We start from the raw sequence: 14,533 nt of genomic DNA on the forward strand, positions 1-14,533 counted from the left end.
CATAGACTTGCTGTAATCTGTTTTAATATCTAGTGTTAACAAGTAAATAAAAATGTTTGCATCCATGTTTAATGTGGTTTTAATACAATAAATTGGTCCAGTGTTTTCAAAGTGATTTGTTTTATGGTTTAGACTTCATGTGAGTAATGTTCATTTTCTGAATAACCTTAGTCATAAAATACAGTATTTCACATGGAATAATTCATTTTTATTGAAAGCTTGACTTTTGGTTTTGTCTTTCCTTTTGAAGGATATTTGTAGGCAGCAGTCAGTCTGTGGTCATAATGGTGAGACCTATGATAATCTATGTGCTGCCTACTCTGATCGTGTGGCAGTGGACTATATTGGACGTTGCCAAGCTGTAGGCATTCTTCCCAGTAACACTTCTCATCCAGAGTGCTCATCTGTCACATGTTCACCGCTCCCCAAAAATGGATGCAAGCCTGTTACTCCACCCGGTAAAGAAAAAGTCTAACCTTGTCTTCTGTATGACTGGAAATTGATTAGCTGTTTCTTGTTAAATTCTGCCATATGTTGACTTTCATCTCAAACATCTATACATGTGGATGCTTCAACTGGATGTATTCCCATTTATGGCACTTGATGGTTTGGATGGAGAGAGTGGAAGAAAAAATTTGCATGAAGGATTGTATACCTTCAACAGAGCATGGTCTATTTGATACCAATTTAAATAAGTTGATGGGCAATTAAGTATGATTTATTAGAGACATATGTTGCTATTACCAGATTTACCTGTGTTTTGTCTTGATCATCCTTTTCATTTGACTGCTGATCTGACCAAGTTTCTCATATTGGCTCACACCAAAAAGCACTGTAGCAACTATTTTACAGTAAAAGATTGAACATTATACTAATTATAAAAATATGCTGCTTTTAAAAAAAGTTAGAATTGTCAAATTGTTGATGCCTTCCAGGAGCCTGTTGCCCACTGTGTGCTGGAATGCTACGTGTATTATGGAGCAAAGATCAGTTGGACAGCCTTGCAAAGGTATTTGTAAATATAGAATTAAAAGAAATAGCTTCAGTTTACTTTAGAGTAGAATTGACTAAAGTAGTTAGTCTCTATCACGGTTGTTTCCAAATATTTCTTTGTCAAGGAAACTCTACAATTATTCATCCACTTCTAGAGAACCTTTGTCCAAGCTTCAACAGAAGCAGAGTCAGGCCTTAGTAAGTCTAAATAGTTTTCTCATGTCAAATTTTACATTTGTGGATATATCCAAAATTTAAACTGGATTTATATTGACTATACTCTTGAGTTTCTTTGTGTTGTTGATATAAAACAATATGCTATTTTATATACAGATAATTATATATAGAATAAGACCAACTAGTAACATGGAGAAAAGTCAATACATTTATTGTAGTCTGTTTAATGTAATGCGGATGGATGTCCATATGAGTTAATGAGATCAAGTGTGGTAAGTAAGATCGAAATTTTGCAGATTAGTGAATGTGTATTTGCAAGTTAATCATATCAGAATTTCCCCAATGTTTTCAAATATGAAATGTACATAACTTTAATGAGCCTTGTGGGAACAGAAGCAGAATTTTTATCCATAAATATTGTATGAACAACTCACTGCAATGAACAGAGATTAATGTTTGACCTGATTGGTAAAAAGGCTGAATAATCAGATTGTGTGTCTAATGAGTGAGAATCTGAGATGTTGCAACATGCTTTCAAAAGTGCTAGTACTGCAAATTTTCTTGTTCAAGTCAGTATTTCTTCACCCTTTGGCATGTGAAGGAATCCATGGAATTGAAGTACCTAAAAGATTAAGAACCCTGAAGACGTTAGCCGATGATTATTTTTGAACTTGTTTGAAATGTAAATCAATTGTTGTGTTTAAAACATTTTGATGTATACTTTTGATAATGTATGACATCCAAGATCTCCTTCCCTCCCTCTTTTTACCATATCTAAAGTTATCTTACTCACACATTACTTCTTTATACCTTTAAACTATACTTCTTTCTTTGCACTTGGCGACTTCAGCTATTAACTAACAGTTCTGCAGTTTTAACTTTTGTTTTTCAAACAATTTAACCTCTTTGAAATGTTAAATTTTTACTGTTAACACATTCTTGGCTTTTCGAGATCTGCTTTAAAAGTTCTGTTTAACTTCTCTTATACTTCTAACTTAGCAAAGAATCTTTTCTGAAACCTTGAAATGTTTTAATCTGGGTTGGCAAAGCATAGTCTCAACTACTGCAAAAGCAAACTAGCAGGAATGTCCCCATCAGATCAGGCAGCATCTGTGGAGACAGAAACACCGTTAACATTTAGGTTATGATCTGTTATCAGGACCTGCAACTATCTATATTACCATGGAAATCTATTAATAACTAATGCCTCTGTCTGTGTGGAGTTTGCACATTCTCCCTGTGTCTATGTGGGTTTCCTCCGGGTGCTCCAGTTTCCTACCACAGTCCAAAAATATGCAGGTTAGGTGAATTGGCCATGCAAAATTGTCTGTAGTGTTAGGTGCAGGGGTAAATGTGGGGGAATGGGTCTGGGTGGGTGCGCTTCGGCGGGTCGGTGTGGACTTGTTGCGCCGAAGGGCCTGTTTCCACACTGTAAATAATTAAGTAAGTAATCTAATCTAAATCTAAGTAACTAAAATTACTATTAGTAACTGATGAATTCAGTCACAGGAAGCCTTTTCCAAGGTGTCAGTAGACATTCCAGAAATTAATTAGCTTGTTCAAGAACATGTCTCTAATAAAATATTATAACTCATTTTGTGTTACTAATATTTAAATAATAACAGAACCTGTTTTGTAATTTGAGGGTTGTACAAGACACTTTTGAAGGTGTTAATTTTAAGAAGGGCTTGTGATTCATTAAATTGAAACTGACTAAATTTGGCATACCAACAGATGAAAAAGACCACCAATAGGGATTTGATATAATTGAGATGTTTACAACTAAAATGCAAGATTTTTGTTCAGAATTTTGCAGAATGTCTGCAAAACTTATAGAATGCCCTTAAGTTGCCAAAGTTGCATGATTATCTCTGATGCTTGGTTGCATTCTGCTGAATCATACCTTTTCCATTTCCCTTTTACCTGTTCAATGTCATTTCCACCTGAAAGTCTGCTCTGCTACTTCAGCCTCCTGGGCTATGGTAACAATTTTGCATCTACATTATGCAGTCTCTCAGGATCAATGACCCAGGTCAGTCCTGTAAGTGGATTCTTACCCACTGTCTGTATTTCTTACTGGATTTCCATCCCCTTTCTTTATTTAATAAATCATTATGTTCGATGACAGATTATCTCCAAACTCTGTCTGGGGATTGGCCAATTGACTGCCATTCATTTGAGTGAAGGGATTTCTTCCAGCAATACCCATTCACATGAATGAAACTAGTACATTGTACAGAACTCATTGGGAGAAGTGTTATAGATTTGGTTATAAACATTATATAATCAGAGTTTACTGAAGATAGCATTAACTTTGCTAGAGTGGACATTTATGCCCTGCTCCTAATTTGAGGCTCAGTTCTTTTGAGTTGGTAAATTACACAGACTCACTCACTCTGACAAAGTATAAAGATTCCAATGAAAGTACTAATTAATGACATGATCTTGGTTGTGGTTTTTTTTGATTGAAGGAAAGTTGAAAGAAAGTAAACTCTTCACATAAAGAATTCCTTTGGAGTAGTGCGCAGATCTGACCTGTTCTTTGCTTATGCGAATGTTATGATATTAATGAAACAAAATTCTCCTCTTCATGGTAAAATAGAAATGTGCTTTTCAGCTACTCAAGGCAAGTCCACCATTCAGTAGGTTAAAGGCTGATCTTTATCACAATCACAGTTAAAAATTTAGAAGCTTGAATTATGATTGTTTTAAATAGTTATTTACCACAAGAATACTGGATTATGCACTTTTTCATTTCGAGCATTTGTTTTCTTTACAGTTAAATGGGGGAAGACCAGTGTCTGTACACGACATCATTTATATTTTGCGTTTCCACGTTTCAGTACCTCAGTGTGATGTTTTTGGCTACCTAAGTATAGAATCTGACCTCGTGATCCTCATCATTCCAGTTGATCAAGATCCAACAAAATTACAGGTATGTATATAAATATAATGTACACTTTTTACTTTAGGGATAATATATTTTATGCAATGGGAAAAGTGTACATATACAGTAAATGTTCTATGGAAAATCAGTTTTGTTTAATAATTTATCTGTGTGATTCATTTAGTGGGCGTGATTTGTGCCTCAATTTTTTAAATGTATTACACCTGAAAGTGCCCTCTTTGAGGTGTCCTGCCTCCAAACATGGGATGAAGAGAGGATGATTCAGTATTTTTGGCCTATTTTGCCACTAAGTTAGATCTTGCCTATTAGTGTTGACAAAACAACATTTGCTGCCCATTCTTAAACTGACCTTGAGAATGTGGTGGAGAGTTCCCATGCACCTGGTGTCCTTGTCCTCTTGTGTAGCAGAGTTGTAGGTTTAAAAGGTAGTACGATTATTGTAACTTAGATGGGAGTTTATAGTCACTAACCAATTTGAAAAGATTGCTTAAACCAAAAGAGTTTGAAAGCCACAGTCTTATAGTGCAATATAAGTACACATAGAACAGCACAACACAGGAACACACCTTTCACCCTACCATATCTGTACTGGCCACGATGCCATTTTAAACTAATCTCATCTGCCTACAAGTGGACTGTAACCCTCTATTGCCTATCTATTCATTTGTCTGTTTGAATGCCTCTTAAACTTTGATATACCTGCTTCCACCATCTCCCCTGATGTGGATTTGCTGGTGTTGGACTTGAGTGGACAAAGTCAGAAGTCACATGACACCACATTCTAGTCCAACAGGTTTATTTGAAATCACAAGCTTTTGGAGCACTGCTCCTTCCTCAGGTGAAGTGGAAGGAAATGCTGACCTCCATTTCATCTGTCAAAGGAGCAGTGTTCTGAAAGTTTGTGATTTCAAACCTGTTAAGACACCCTGTTAAGACCATAAGAAATAGGAGTGGAAGTAAGTCCATTCGGCCCATCAAGTCCTCTCCGCCATTCAATCATGGCTGATGGCATTTCAACTCCACTTACCCACACTCTCCCCATAGCCCTTAACTCTTGCGAGATTAAGAATTGATCAGTCTCTGCCTTGAAGACCTTTCATGTCCCAGTCTCCACTGTGCTCCATGGCAATGAATACCAGAGGCCCACCACACTCTGGTTGAAGAAATGTCTCCTCATTTCCGTTCTAAATTGACCCCCTCTAATTCTAAGGCTGTGCCCACGGGTCCCTAGTATCCCTGCCTTTTGGAAATAATTTCCCACCATCCACCCTTTCTAAGCCATGAAATATCTTGTAAGTTTCTATTAGCTCTCGCTTCCATCTTCTAAACTCTACTGAATACAATCCCAGGATCCTCAACCATTCATCCTATGTTAGGTGTACCATTCCAGGGATCATCCATGTGAATCTCTGCTGGACACGCTGCAGTACCAGTATTTCCTTCCTGAGGTGTGGGACCCAAAACTGGACACAGTACTCCAAATGGGGCCTAATCAGAGCTTTATAAAGTCTCAGTAGCACAACGGTGCTTTTATATTCCAACCTTCTTGAGATAAATGACAACATTATATTTGCTTTCTTAACCACAAACTCAACCTGCAAGTCAACCTTTAGAGAATCCTGTACTATATCCCTTTGTACTTTAGCTTTATGAATTTTCTTACCGTTTAGTCAACAGTCCATTCCTTTATTCTTTTTTCCAGAGTGCAAGACCTCACATTTGCTCACTTTGAATTTCATCAGCCATTTCCTAGACCACTCTCCTAAACTGGCTAAATCTGTTTGCAGTTTTTAGGTCAGAGTGGTGCTAGAAAAGCACAGCACCACTCTGATCTAAACTCTGGTTTCCAGCATCTGCACTCCTCACTTTTGCCTAAATCTTCCTGCAGCCTCCCCACCTCGTACTACCTGCCTGTCCACCTCACTTTATATCATCATCAAACTTTGCCAGAATTCCCCCAGTCTCTTCGTCCAGATCATTAATATATAAAGTGAACAGCTTCGGCCCCAACACTGAACCCTGCAGGACACCCCTTGTCACTAGCTGCCATTCCGAAAAAACACCTTTTATCCCAACTCTCTGCCTTCTATCTGACAGCCAATCTTCAATCTGTTGGACTATAACCTGCTAACTTTGACTACCTCCTCTGGCAGCAAGTTCCAGGCATTGACCACCCTCTGTAAAGAAAAATAACAAATTTCTTTGCACATGTCCTTAAACTTTCTCCCTTTCACCTTAATCCTACCCCTCCCAGTATTTGACCTTTCCACCCTGGGAGAATGACTCCAACTATTCACCATATGTATGCCTCTCATAATTTTATATAGTTCTTTTAAGTTGCTCCTCAGCTTCTGATGTTCTAGGCGAAAACAAATTCAATTTTGTCCAACCTCTATAGTTAATACACTCCAATCCATGTAACTCCTGGGTAAATGTCTTTTGCGCACTCTCCAAAGTCTTCACATCCTTCCTGTAATGTGGTGACCAGAACAAAATATTATACTCCAAATGTGGTCTGACTAAAATTTTATACAACTGCAACGTGACTTGCCAACTTTTATACTCAATGCCCTGACCAATGAAGGCAAGCATGCACTTAACCACTTGTGTTGCCACTTTGAGGGAGCTATGGACTTGGACCCTAAGATCACTCTGCATATCAGTGTTCCTAAGGATCCTGCCATTTACTGTATATTTTCTTCTTGCATTTGACCACCCAATATGCATCTCTTCCACATGTGGCTGTATTAAATTCCATCTGCTGTTTCCCCACTCAACTTTCCAACTGATATATATCCTGCTGTCCCCTTTGATAACCTCCCTCGCTGTCCACGACTCCATGAATTTTCATGCTGTCTGTACACTTACTAGTCAGACTACTTACTTTCTCATCCAAATCGTTATATTACAAATAACAGAGGTTCCAATGCTAATCCTTGCAGAACACCACTGGTCACAGGCCTTTAGTCAGAAAAGCGCCCCTTTACATCTACCTTCTATATTCTTTGTATTCAACTTGCCAACTCCCCATGAATCCCAGGCAACTTAATCTTCTGAACTAGCTTATCATCAGCACCTTGTCAAATGCTTTAGTGAAATCTGTATCAATAATATCCATTGCCCTCCTTTCATCAATAATCTTTGTCACTTCCTCAAAAAAATTCAGTCAAGCTTGTGAGTCATGACCTTCCCCTCATAAAATAATGCTGACTAATCCTGATAAGTACATTCTTCCCCAAATACTAGTAAATCCTGTCCCTAAGAATCTTCTCCAACAGATTGTAAGGCTCGTTGGCCTATAATTTCCTGGATTATTCCTGTTGCCTTCAACAAAGGCACAGCGTTGGCTATTCTCAAGTTGTCTGGGATGTCGCCTATGATTAAAGAGGATACAAAGATCACTGTCAAGGCCCTCGCACCTTTCTCCCTTGTCTCCTTCAGTAGCCTGTGATAGATTCCGTCAGGGCCTGGTTACTATCTACCCCTCCCTAATATTGACATACCTGAGAATATCAACATTCCCTTTCCTGATCTTACCATCACCCACACCCTTCTCCTCAGTGAATACCGATGGGAAGTATTTATTAAGGATCTCACCAACCTCCTCTGGCTCCACACACAAATTCTGTCTTTTGTTCTTGAGTGGACCTGCCCTTTCCCTAGTTACCATCTTGTTCCTAATATACACACAAAATGCCTTGGGATTCTCCTTCATCCTACTTATTAAGGACTTGTTAGGGTCAGTCCAGTCCAGTCCTCCTAATTTCTTGTATGAGTCTTTTTCCTGCTTCCTCTATACTCCTCAAGGGCCTCAGTTTTCTAAACCATATATATGCCTCCTTTTTTTTTTGTTTAACTTTGTCATCTTTGTCTCTTGTCTTCCAAGGTTCCTGAATTTTGCCATCTTTATCTTTCAACCTCACAAAATATGCTAGTTCTGAACTCAATTGATGTGACATAACAAGGAAGTACATTCTCCTCATGTCTTAAAAGGATCAAACTCAAGGTGCTATGGGACGTCTTTATTCTATAATCCTGGGACGTCTTAAAGCAATCTTAGCAATCTTTTCTGCTTTCCAGAATGTCATTAATACCTCGCTAACGCTATGACATTCCTTTCACTTTAACAAATAAAATTTCTCCCAAAGCAATTTGTTCAGGCATCATCCTTCTGACTGCTGAAACTTGCATTAGCAATTTAATATTCCTAAGTATAAACTCTTCAGTAAAACTGCTGAAAGAAAAAGATAGTTGAAAAGTATTATTAATTTGAATATAAGAATTGAAATGAAGAATTGGTTAGGCAAAGCCTATTTGGATTGAGTTTAGGTATAGTCAGCAGACTATAGAGTGTACCATCAAACGTCAATAGTTGAGGGTGAATCAGCAATTCATTGATTACATGCAGAAGGATGAAATTTAACCTAAGAAGCCTGTATCAACGCAAGAGTAATTTAGCTAGACTCAGTCCCCAGCATTGTCTCGTTGTTATTTATGAGATCATTCACTGTTCAGATTAGCTGCCACATTTGTTGTATTACAATAGTGACTGCGTTTCTGGAGTACTTCATTAGGTGATGATGCAACTGAGGGATGTCTGAGATTGGGAAAATTAATATGTAAATACAAAGTATTTCTTGGTTAACTTAGTATAGACAATTAGATTTTGTTCTTGTCATTGATGGTATGATCCAAACTGTTACAAAATGTAATCCTGAACATTTTTAAATGTTTATCTTGGAAAATTCTTAAATATTAATCACCGCTTTTGTTATTCTAGATTGAGGCTTGCAATAAAGAGGCTGAGAAGATAGACTCTCTCATACAATCTGGTAGTCCAACTTTAATGGCCCATGTACCTCTGTCAGCACTTACCACCTCACAGATGCAACTTTCATTAATGGATTCATCTGACTCTGCAAAGACAATCCTCTCCTCAGCTGCACTTTTACTAAGCCTAGTTGTTGCTTTGTCAGGATTTTTATGATTCAGAAAGACATTGCATTTTTTAAAATCAGGACAAGTCTGTATTTAACGTGCTATTGTGGAATGCATGCTTAATGGCTGAACTACAACACCCTACATAGAAAATATAGAGCAAGATAAGCCAATGAGTTATACAAAATTTCAACTTTGGCATCTTCTAAATGCAAGTAGAATTCAAAATATATCTTTATACAGGCCTTTTTTGAAGGGCTTGGTTTATTTTATTTAAAATGATTGCAGTTTAAATTAGTCAGTTAGCTATCATGCGTTTATTTCTTAAAACTGTTCGATATAGTTTATGTCTTGATATGCAAATTGACATAAAATAGGGAATTGATTGAATTCAGTGCTGCAAGATTTGACATGATGCAATTTCAATCAATATTGCATCAGTTTAAATCATGTATTAAGTTTTTAATCTAGAGCACAAGCGGGCATTTTGACCCAACTGGTATGCATCAGTGTTTAAATTCCACACAACTGAAATAACTAATAATATTTTCCTGGAATCATTTCTTTTAACCTCTTCCATTACACTTGTAGCATTAATCCAAATTTAAGTCCCTCGTTTGATTCTTCATCTCTTACCACTTTTGCTTTCCAACTTTTTCAAATGTTTGATCACATTGGTTAGATTACCTAAGCTGCCATCTTTGCTGTAGTGTACATATTTCTAGTTATCATCTTATCATATCTCTGAGATATCCTGCTCACTCCAATGTGAAATTGACTTGTTACCATTTTCTGCTTTCTTCTTTTCAATTGTGTTTCCATTTATGTCACCACCCTTAATACTTTAGGTCTTAAATTCTGCAACATGTTTCATAGTCCTTTACCAAATTTTGTTCTGAAATTCCGAATTTCCTACATCCAGTGCAACACTTGTCTATAGGCATAACACTTTCTGGAAGAGTTTGGTTATATGTTTGAAACTTGATCTACTCTTAAATCTATTGGCAGATATGTTTCTAATGCTCCTCCTGTTTAGAATCTCTGGCAGTTTTTCGTCACTGATGTGAGCCTAAATTGAGTTATGACGATATTCCCAAGACTTTAAGCACACTTAGGATCTTGCAAGAAACTTTTTGAATTACCTCTATTATTGCAGCTGTATTCCGTTTATTTTCTGAAGGGTCCCTCTCTACATCAGGATAATTATTAAATTAAACCAAATCTGTTTAATGCAATTTACTTCCTACTTTTTAATCGATCCAATGCTCCTTTATCTGCTTCTTAGAATTTCGTCATTGCCTTCATCTGTATTTATAGAGATCAAAAACTTAAAGCATATATCATAATGCTAAAAGAGAAATAGCTGGAAAAACTCAGCAGATCTGATGGCATCTACCAGTTGTCATAAAGGATCTCTGGACCTGAAACATTAACTCTGCTTTCTGTCCACCATGCTGCCAGGCCTTCCTTGGCTGTTTGGTAATTTTTGCGTTTGTTTATGATCTCCAGCATCTGCAGTTCTTTGATTTGTTGTAGTGATGCTCTTTGTCCTTTACATGTCCCATTGTTTTGTTGACTTGTTTTTTTGGAGCTCAATCTGTTGAATACTAGTCTTCTCTCTGTCAGGAGAAAGTGAGGGCTGGAGATCAGAGCTGAAAATGTGTTGCTGGAAAAGGGCAGCAGGTCAGGCCTGACCTGCTGCGATTTTCCAGCAACACATTTTCAGCTCTTCTCTCTGTCAGCCAGGCTGATTTGGTAGCAGAACTGAGGAAGAGTCACTTGACCCGAAATATTAATTCTGATTTCTCACTGCAGTGCTGCCAGATCTCCTGAGCTTTTTCTAACATTTTCTGTTTTTGTCTCTGATTTAATGCATCTGCAGTTCTTTCAGTTTTCATTTGGTAGCAAAATTGCATCTGAAAGTTCTTAGTTCAAGCCCCACCTAGGCTCAAGCACAAACAAAGGTTGATACTCCAGTGCATTACCGTGGGAATATTACACTATTGAAGGTGCTGCCTTTTAGATAAAACAGTAAACTGAGGTCCCATCTGCCTGTTTAAGTGGATGTACAAGATGCCGTGGCATTATTTCAAAATAAAAACAGCAGAGGAGTTATCCCCTGTGTCATGGCCACTATTTATCCATCAGTCCAAATCATTTAAAAAAAAACAGATAATGTGACTATTATCACATTGCTGTTGTGGGGGTTTGCTGTGCAAAGTAATGTTTCCTGATTAACATCAAGTGACTGCATTTCAAAAATACTTCATTGGCTGTCAAAGTAGTGAAAAATGCTACTTAAGTGCTAGCCATTCAAACGCACTTTTTAAAAAAATAAAAAGCCCTCTTTTGCTTTGACTATTTCTCCTGATTAACCTGAGGTTATTTTTATGTGACAACAAAAACAAATTGCTGGAAAACCTCAGCAGGTCTGGCAACATCCATGGAGAGAAAGCAGAGTTGACATATCTAGTCCAGTGATCCTTCAGTCTCCAGAACTCTCCAGTTCTGAAAAAGAGTCCCTGAACTCAAAATATTTTTCTCTACTTTTTCTCTGCAGATGCTGCTTCTGGCCCTCCTTCAGCAATTTCCGTTTTGTTTTCTGATTTCTAACATCCGCAATTTGTTTTGTTTTTATATTTCCTTGTTTAGACTTAGTGTTATTTATCTAAGCCACCTCTGTTCCTGCCGTTATATTTTTAGATGGCATTCCCCCTATTTCATATTGAACTGTTTTCTCTTTCTTTATTGCTTCAATTTGTCAACTTTACCATTTGATTAGATATTCTCGACATTGTGTGCTTTCGTGCTCCAGGTCCTTTCTAGCATCCTTACACCACCACTCACTCGTTTTCATTGAATTTAGTTTTTATTGCACAGGTACCAACTCTTTGAATGTTGAAGAGCACAAACCCCTTTTATATTTACAGTACAAAATGCTGGAAATTCCTAATGAATGTAACAAATACTAAAGTTCTATATACTGACACTACTCATTTCTTATATTTTGAAACAAAACTGAATGAATACTTTTAACAATATAGGAGGAATGCTTAACCCCTCTTAGTACTAATCTTATTATCTGCTTGATTTCCAGTAGTATGGTCAGAAATTTGATTATGAAACCAGGAAGTCTCACTTTGTGTGAAGCATTCCCCGCACCCATCCCAAACCATAACCAATTTTTCAAATTATTGACTGACTAACCCCATCCCACCCTGTTTCAAGAGAGCTGAATGAACACATTTTGTACTTAGCATTTGAAAGAGGGGGCCACAGATATTTGTGTTTATGCAAATCTTTGAATATCGTAGTACAAATTGACATCGTTTTTAAAGTGTAGCACTTAGAAAGCTTTACATGTAGCTTTACATACAGGTACAGAGTACAAAATGAATGAAATTATGCTGTAAGTCTTATGAATCACTGGTGATGTTCCAGCTGGGATATGCTTTGACCGCAAATCAAAGTTTAGGAAACACAGGAAGTTTATTAGAATAATTCCAAAGATATGGAAATTCTTCATAAAAAGATGAGCGAATTTCAGGCTCTTTGCTCTCTGAGCAGAGAAGGTTACAAGGGTATTTAGTAAAAGTTTTTGATCTCTTGAAAAGTTTTGAAAGAGTTAATAAGGAGAAATTGTTTCCAGTAACAAAAGAGGACCCAGATCTGAGATTATTGATAAAAGAACCAGAGGCAAGAGGAGTTATTTTTAACTGCAGGATGTGTTCTGAAACACACTACCTAAAAGGCTGCTGGAACAATTCCATTAACAAATTCAATAAGGAATTGGACAAACATTTCAATGGAAGAATTTACAGATCTATATGAAAAGCCCAGAAATGTGAAAAAATTTTTGAGTAGCTCTTTCAAAGTGCTAACACATGAACAATGGGCCCATGGTTTGCATTTGTTCTGTAGCAAACTGAATAGCTTTGCATAAATATTGTTCTATCATTTCATTTGATTAAGTTTGTCCTCAAATCTAGAGGGTATCGAAGGTACGAATCCAACTGTTCAATTCCCTTTGTTCAATTCTATCCAGTTGCATTTCACAGATTATGGAATAAGAATCCCCTCAACACAAAAATGAGTCCATTTTACAAATTTGTGTCAGTGCTTATCTTCCCAACCAGGGAGCACAAATTGGAAATTCAAGCAACTAGGCAACATATAGTACAAGCTTTCAGTCTTAGTTGCTAGAAGGTCTACTGAGTCACTGACTTCACACTTGAACTCTGGATGTACACAGCTGCTATCAAAGTGCAACATTATAGTGGGCTTTTAGTAAACTGTACCCGAAAAAGCTTTGGGCAGATCAGACACTCGTGTTTTTTTTTAAGAAGTGAACAGAATTGCTTAATTAACATGTTAACGACAAAGTGGACAGACATTTAACATACTGAGATCTAGACAACCAGCATCGGAATGAACATTTAAATTTAAATAATCTTTTTAAAATGTTTAGTAAAGAAATGGACCAACTGCTTGTTCTTGGCACATATTATGGTGTCTGAGTAGTGATGTTTACTTGTGATTAGATTAGTTTGGTTTATCTTAGAATCATCATAGAATCCCTACAGTGTGCAGACAGGTCATTTGGCCCACCAGTCCACAACGACTCTCTGAAGAGTATCCCACCCAGACCCATTCTCCTAACTTATTACTCTACTTTTCCCCTGACTAATGCACCTACACATTCCTGAACACTATAGGCGATTTAGTTTGGCCAGTTCACCTAACCTGATCATCTTTAGACTGCGGGTGGAAACCGGAGCACCCAGAGGAAACCCACATAGACACGGGGAGAATGGGCAAACTCCACACAGACAGTCGCCCGAGGTGGGAATCAAACCTGGGTTCCCTGGTGCTGTGAGGCAGCAGTGCTAGCCACTGAGCCACCGTGCCACCCATGGTTCACTGCAACCAAGTTTTATCTGAGGTGTAAGAGTGTCTCTCTGGCCAAGGAGTAGGGTGAATCTGACTAGATTTTTAGCAGTGCTGGTAATAGCAAGACCGGTACAGTTGTGTGAATCACTTGTTGCAATACGACAGTAACTATTGGTCATTTGGTAATAAAACTGCATTTTCAAATGAAGAATACTTCTTTTAAATGAAAGGATTTCAGGCCATATTTCTTTCCAAAATTATTCTTTAAAATATAGAAAAGGTTTGTGCTTTCATCTTTCACCCATGTTCAGAGCAGTCTTTAGTGCAATTCATGTTCAAGTGGTTTTATAAAAATTTTCAAAAGAAAAGCAGGGTTTCTTTCATCAGAGGAAACATGCAGATTTACAGAGAATAGCAACTAGCTGAGATTTGAACTTAGTTTTGTTAATATTAGCTAAGAATTTTGAAATATTACCAGAGCAGTGATAGAAGTGAATTGTGTAGTCGAGTTTTCAGACTCAGAGTGCATGTACATTACATGAGATGTATTGGAGCAGGCCAAGGCATAATCCTTTCAGCCACACTTCTAGTCTTGATTCCATTGTGTAATGAGCTTCTCAGATTTCA

At 37.4% G+C, this 14,533-nt stretch overlaps 1 protein-coding gene across 1 annotated transcript in view; it reads left to right on the forward strand.

Moving 5' to 3' along the window:
• reck (reversion-inducing-cysteine-rich protein with kazal motifs) overlaps positions 1-9,290 on the forward strand; it is a 177,087-nt gene extending 167,797 nt beyond the window's left edge. Inside the window, exons 22-25 of the mRNA XM_060824192.1 lie at positions 251-458; positions 936-1,009; positions 3,950-4,105; positions 8,859-9,290. Coding sequence (XP_060680175.1) covers positions 251-458; positions 936-1,009; positions 3,950-4,105; positions 8,859-9,065 — 645 coding nt within the window. The 3' untranslated portion in view covers positions 9,066-9,290. The remainder of the gene's footprint in view (positions 1-250; positions 459-935; positions 1,010-3,949; positions 4,106-8,858) is intronic.
• The last annotated feature ends 5,243 nt before the right edge of the window (positions 9,291-14,533 follow it).

This window comes from Hemiscyllium ocellatum, chromosome 4, assembly GCF_020745735.1.
Source record: "Hemiscyllium ocellatum isolate sHemOce1 chromosome 4, sHemOce1.pat.X.cur, whole genome shotgun sequence".
NCBI classification, from domain to species: domain Eukaryota; kingdom Metazoa; phylum Chordata; class Chondrichthyes; order Orectolobiformes; family Hemiscylliidae; genus Hemiscyllium; species Hemiscyllium ocellatum.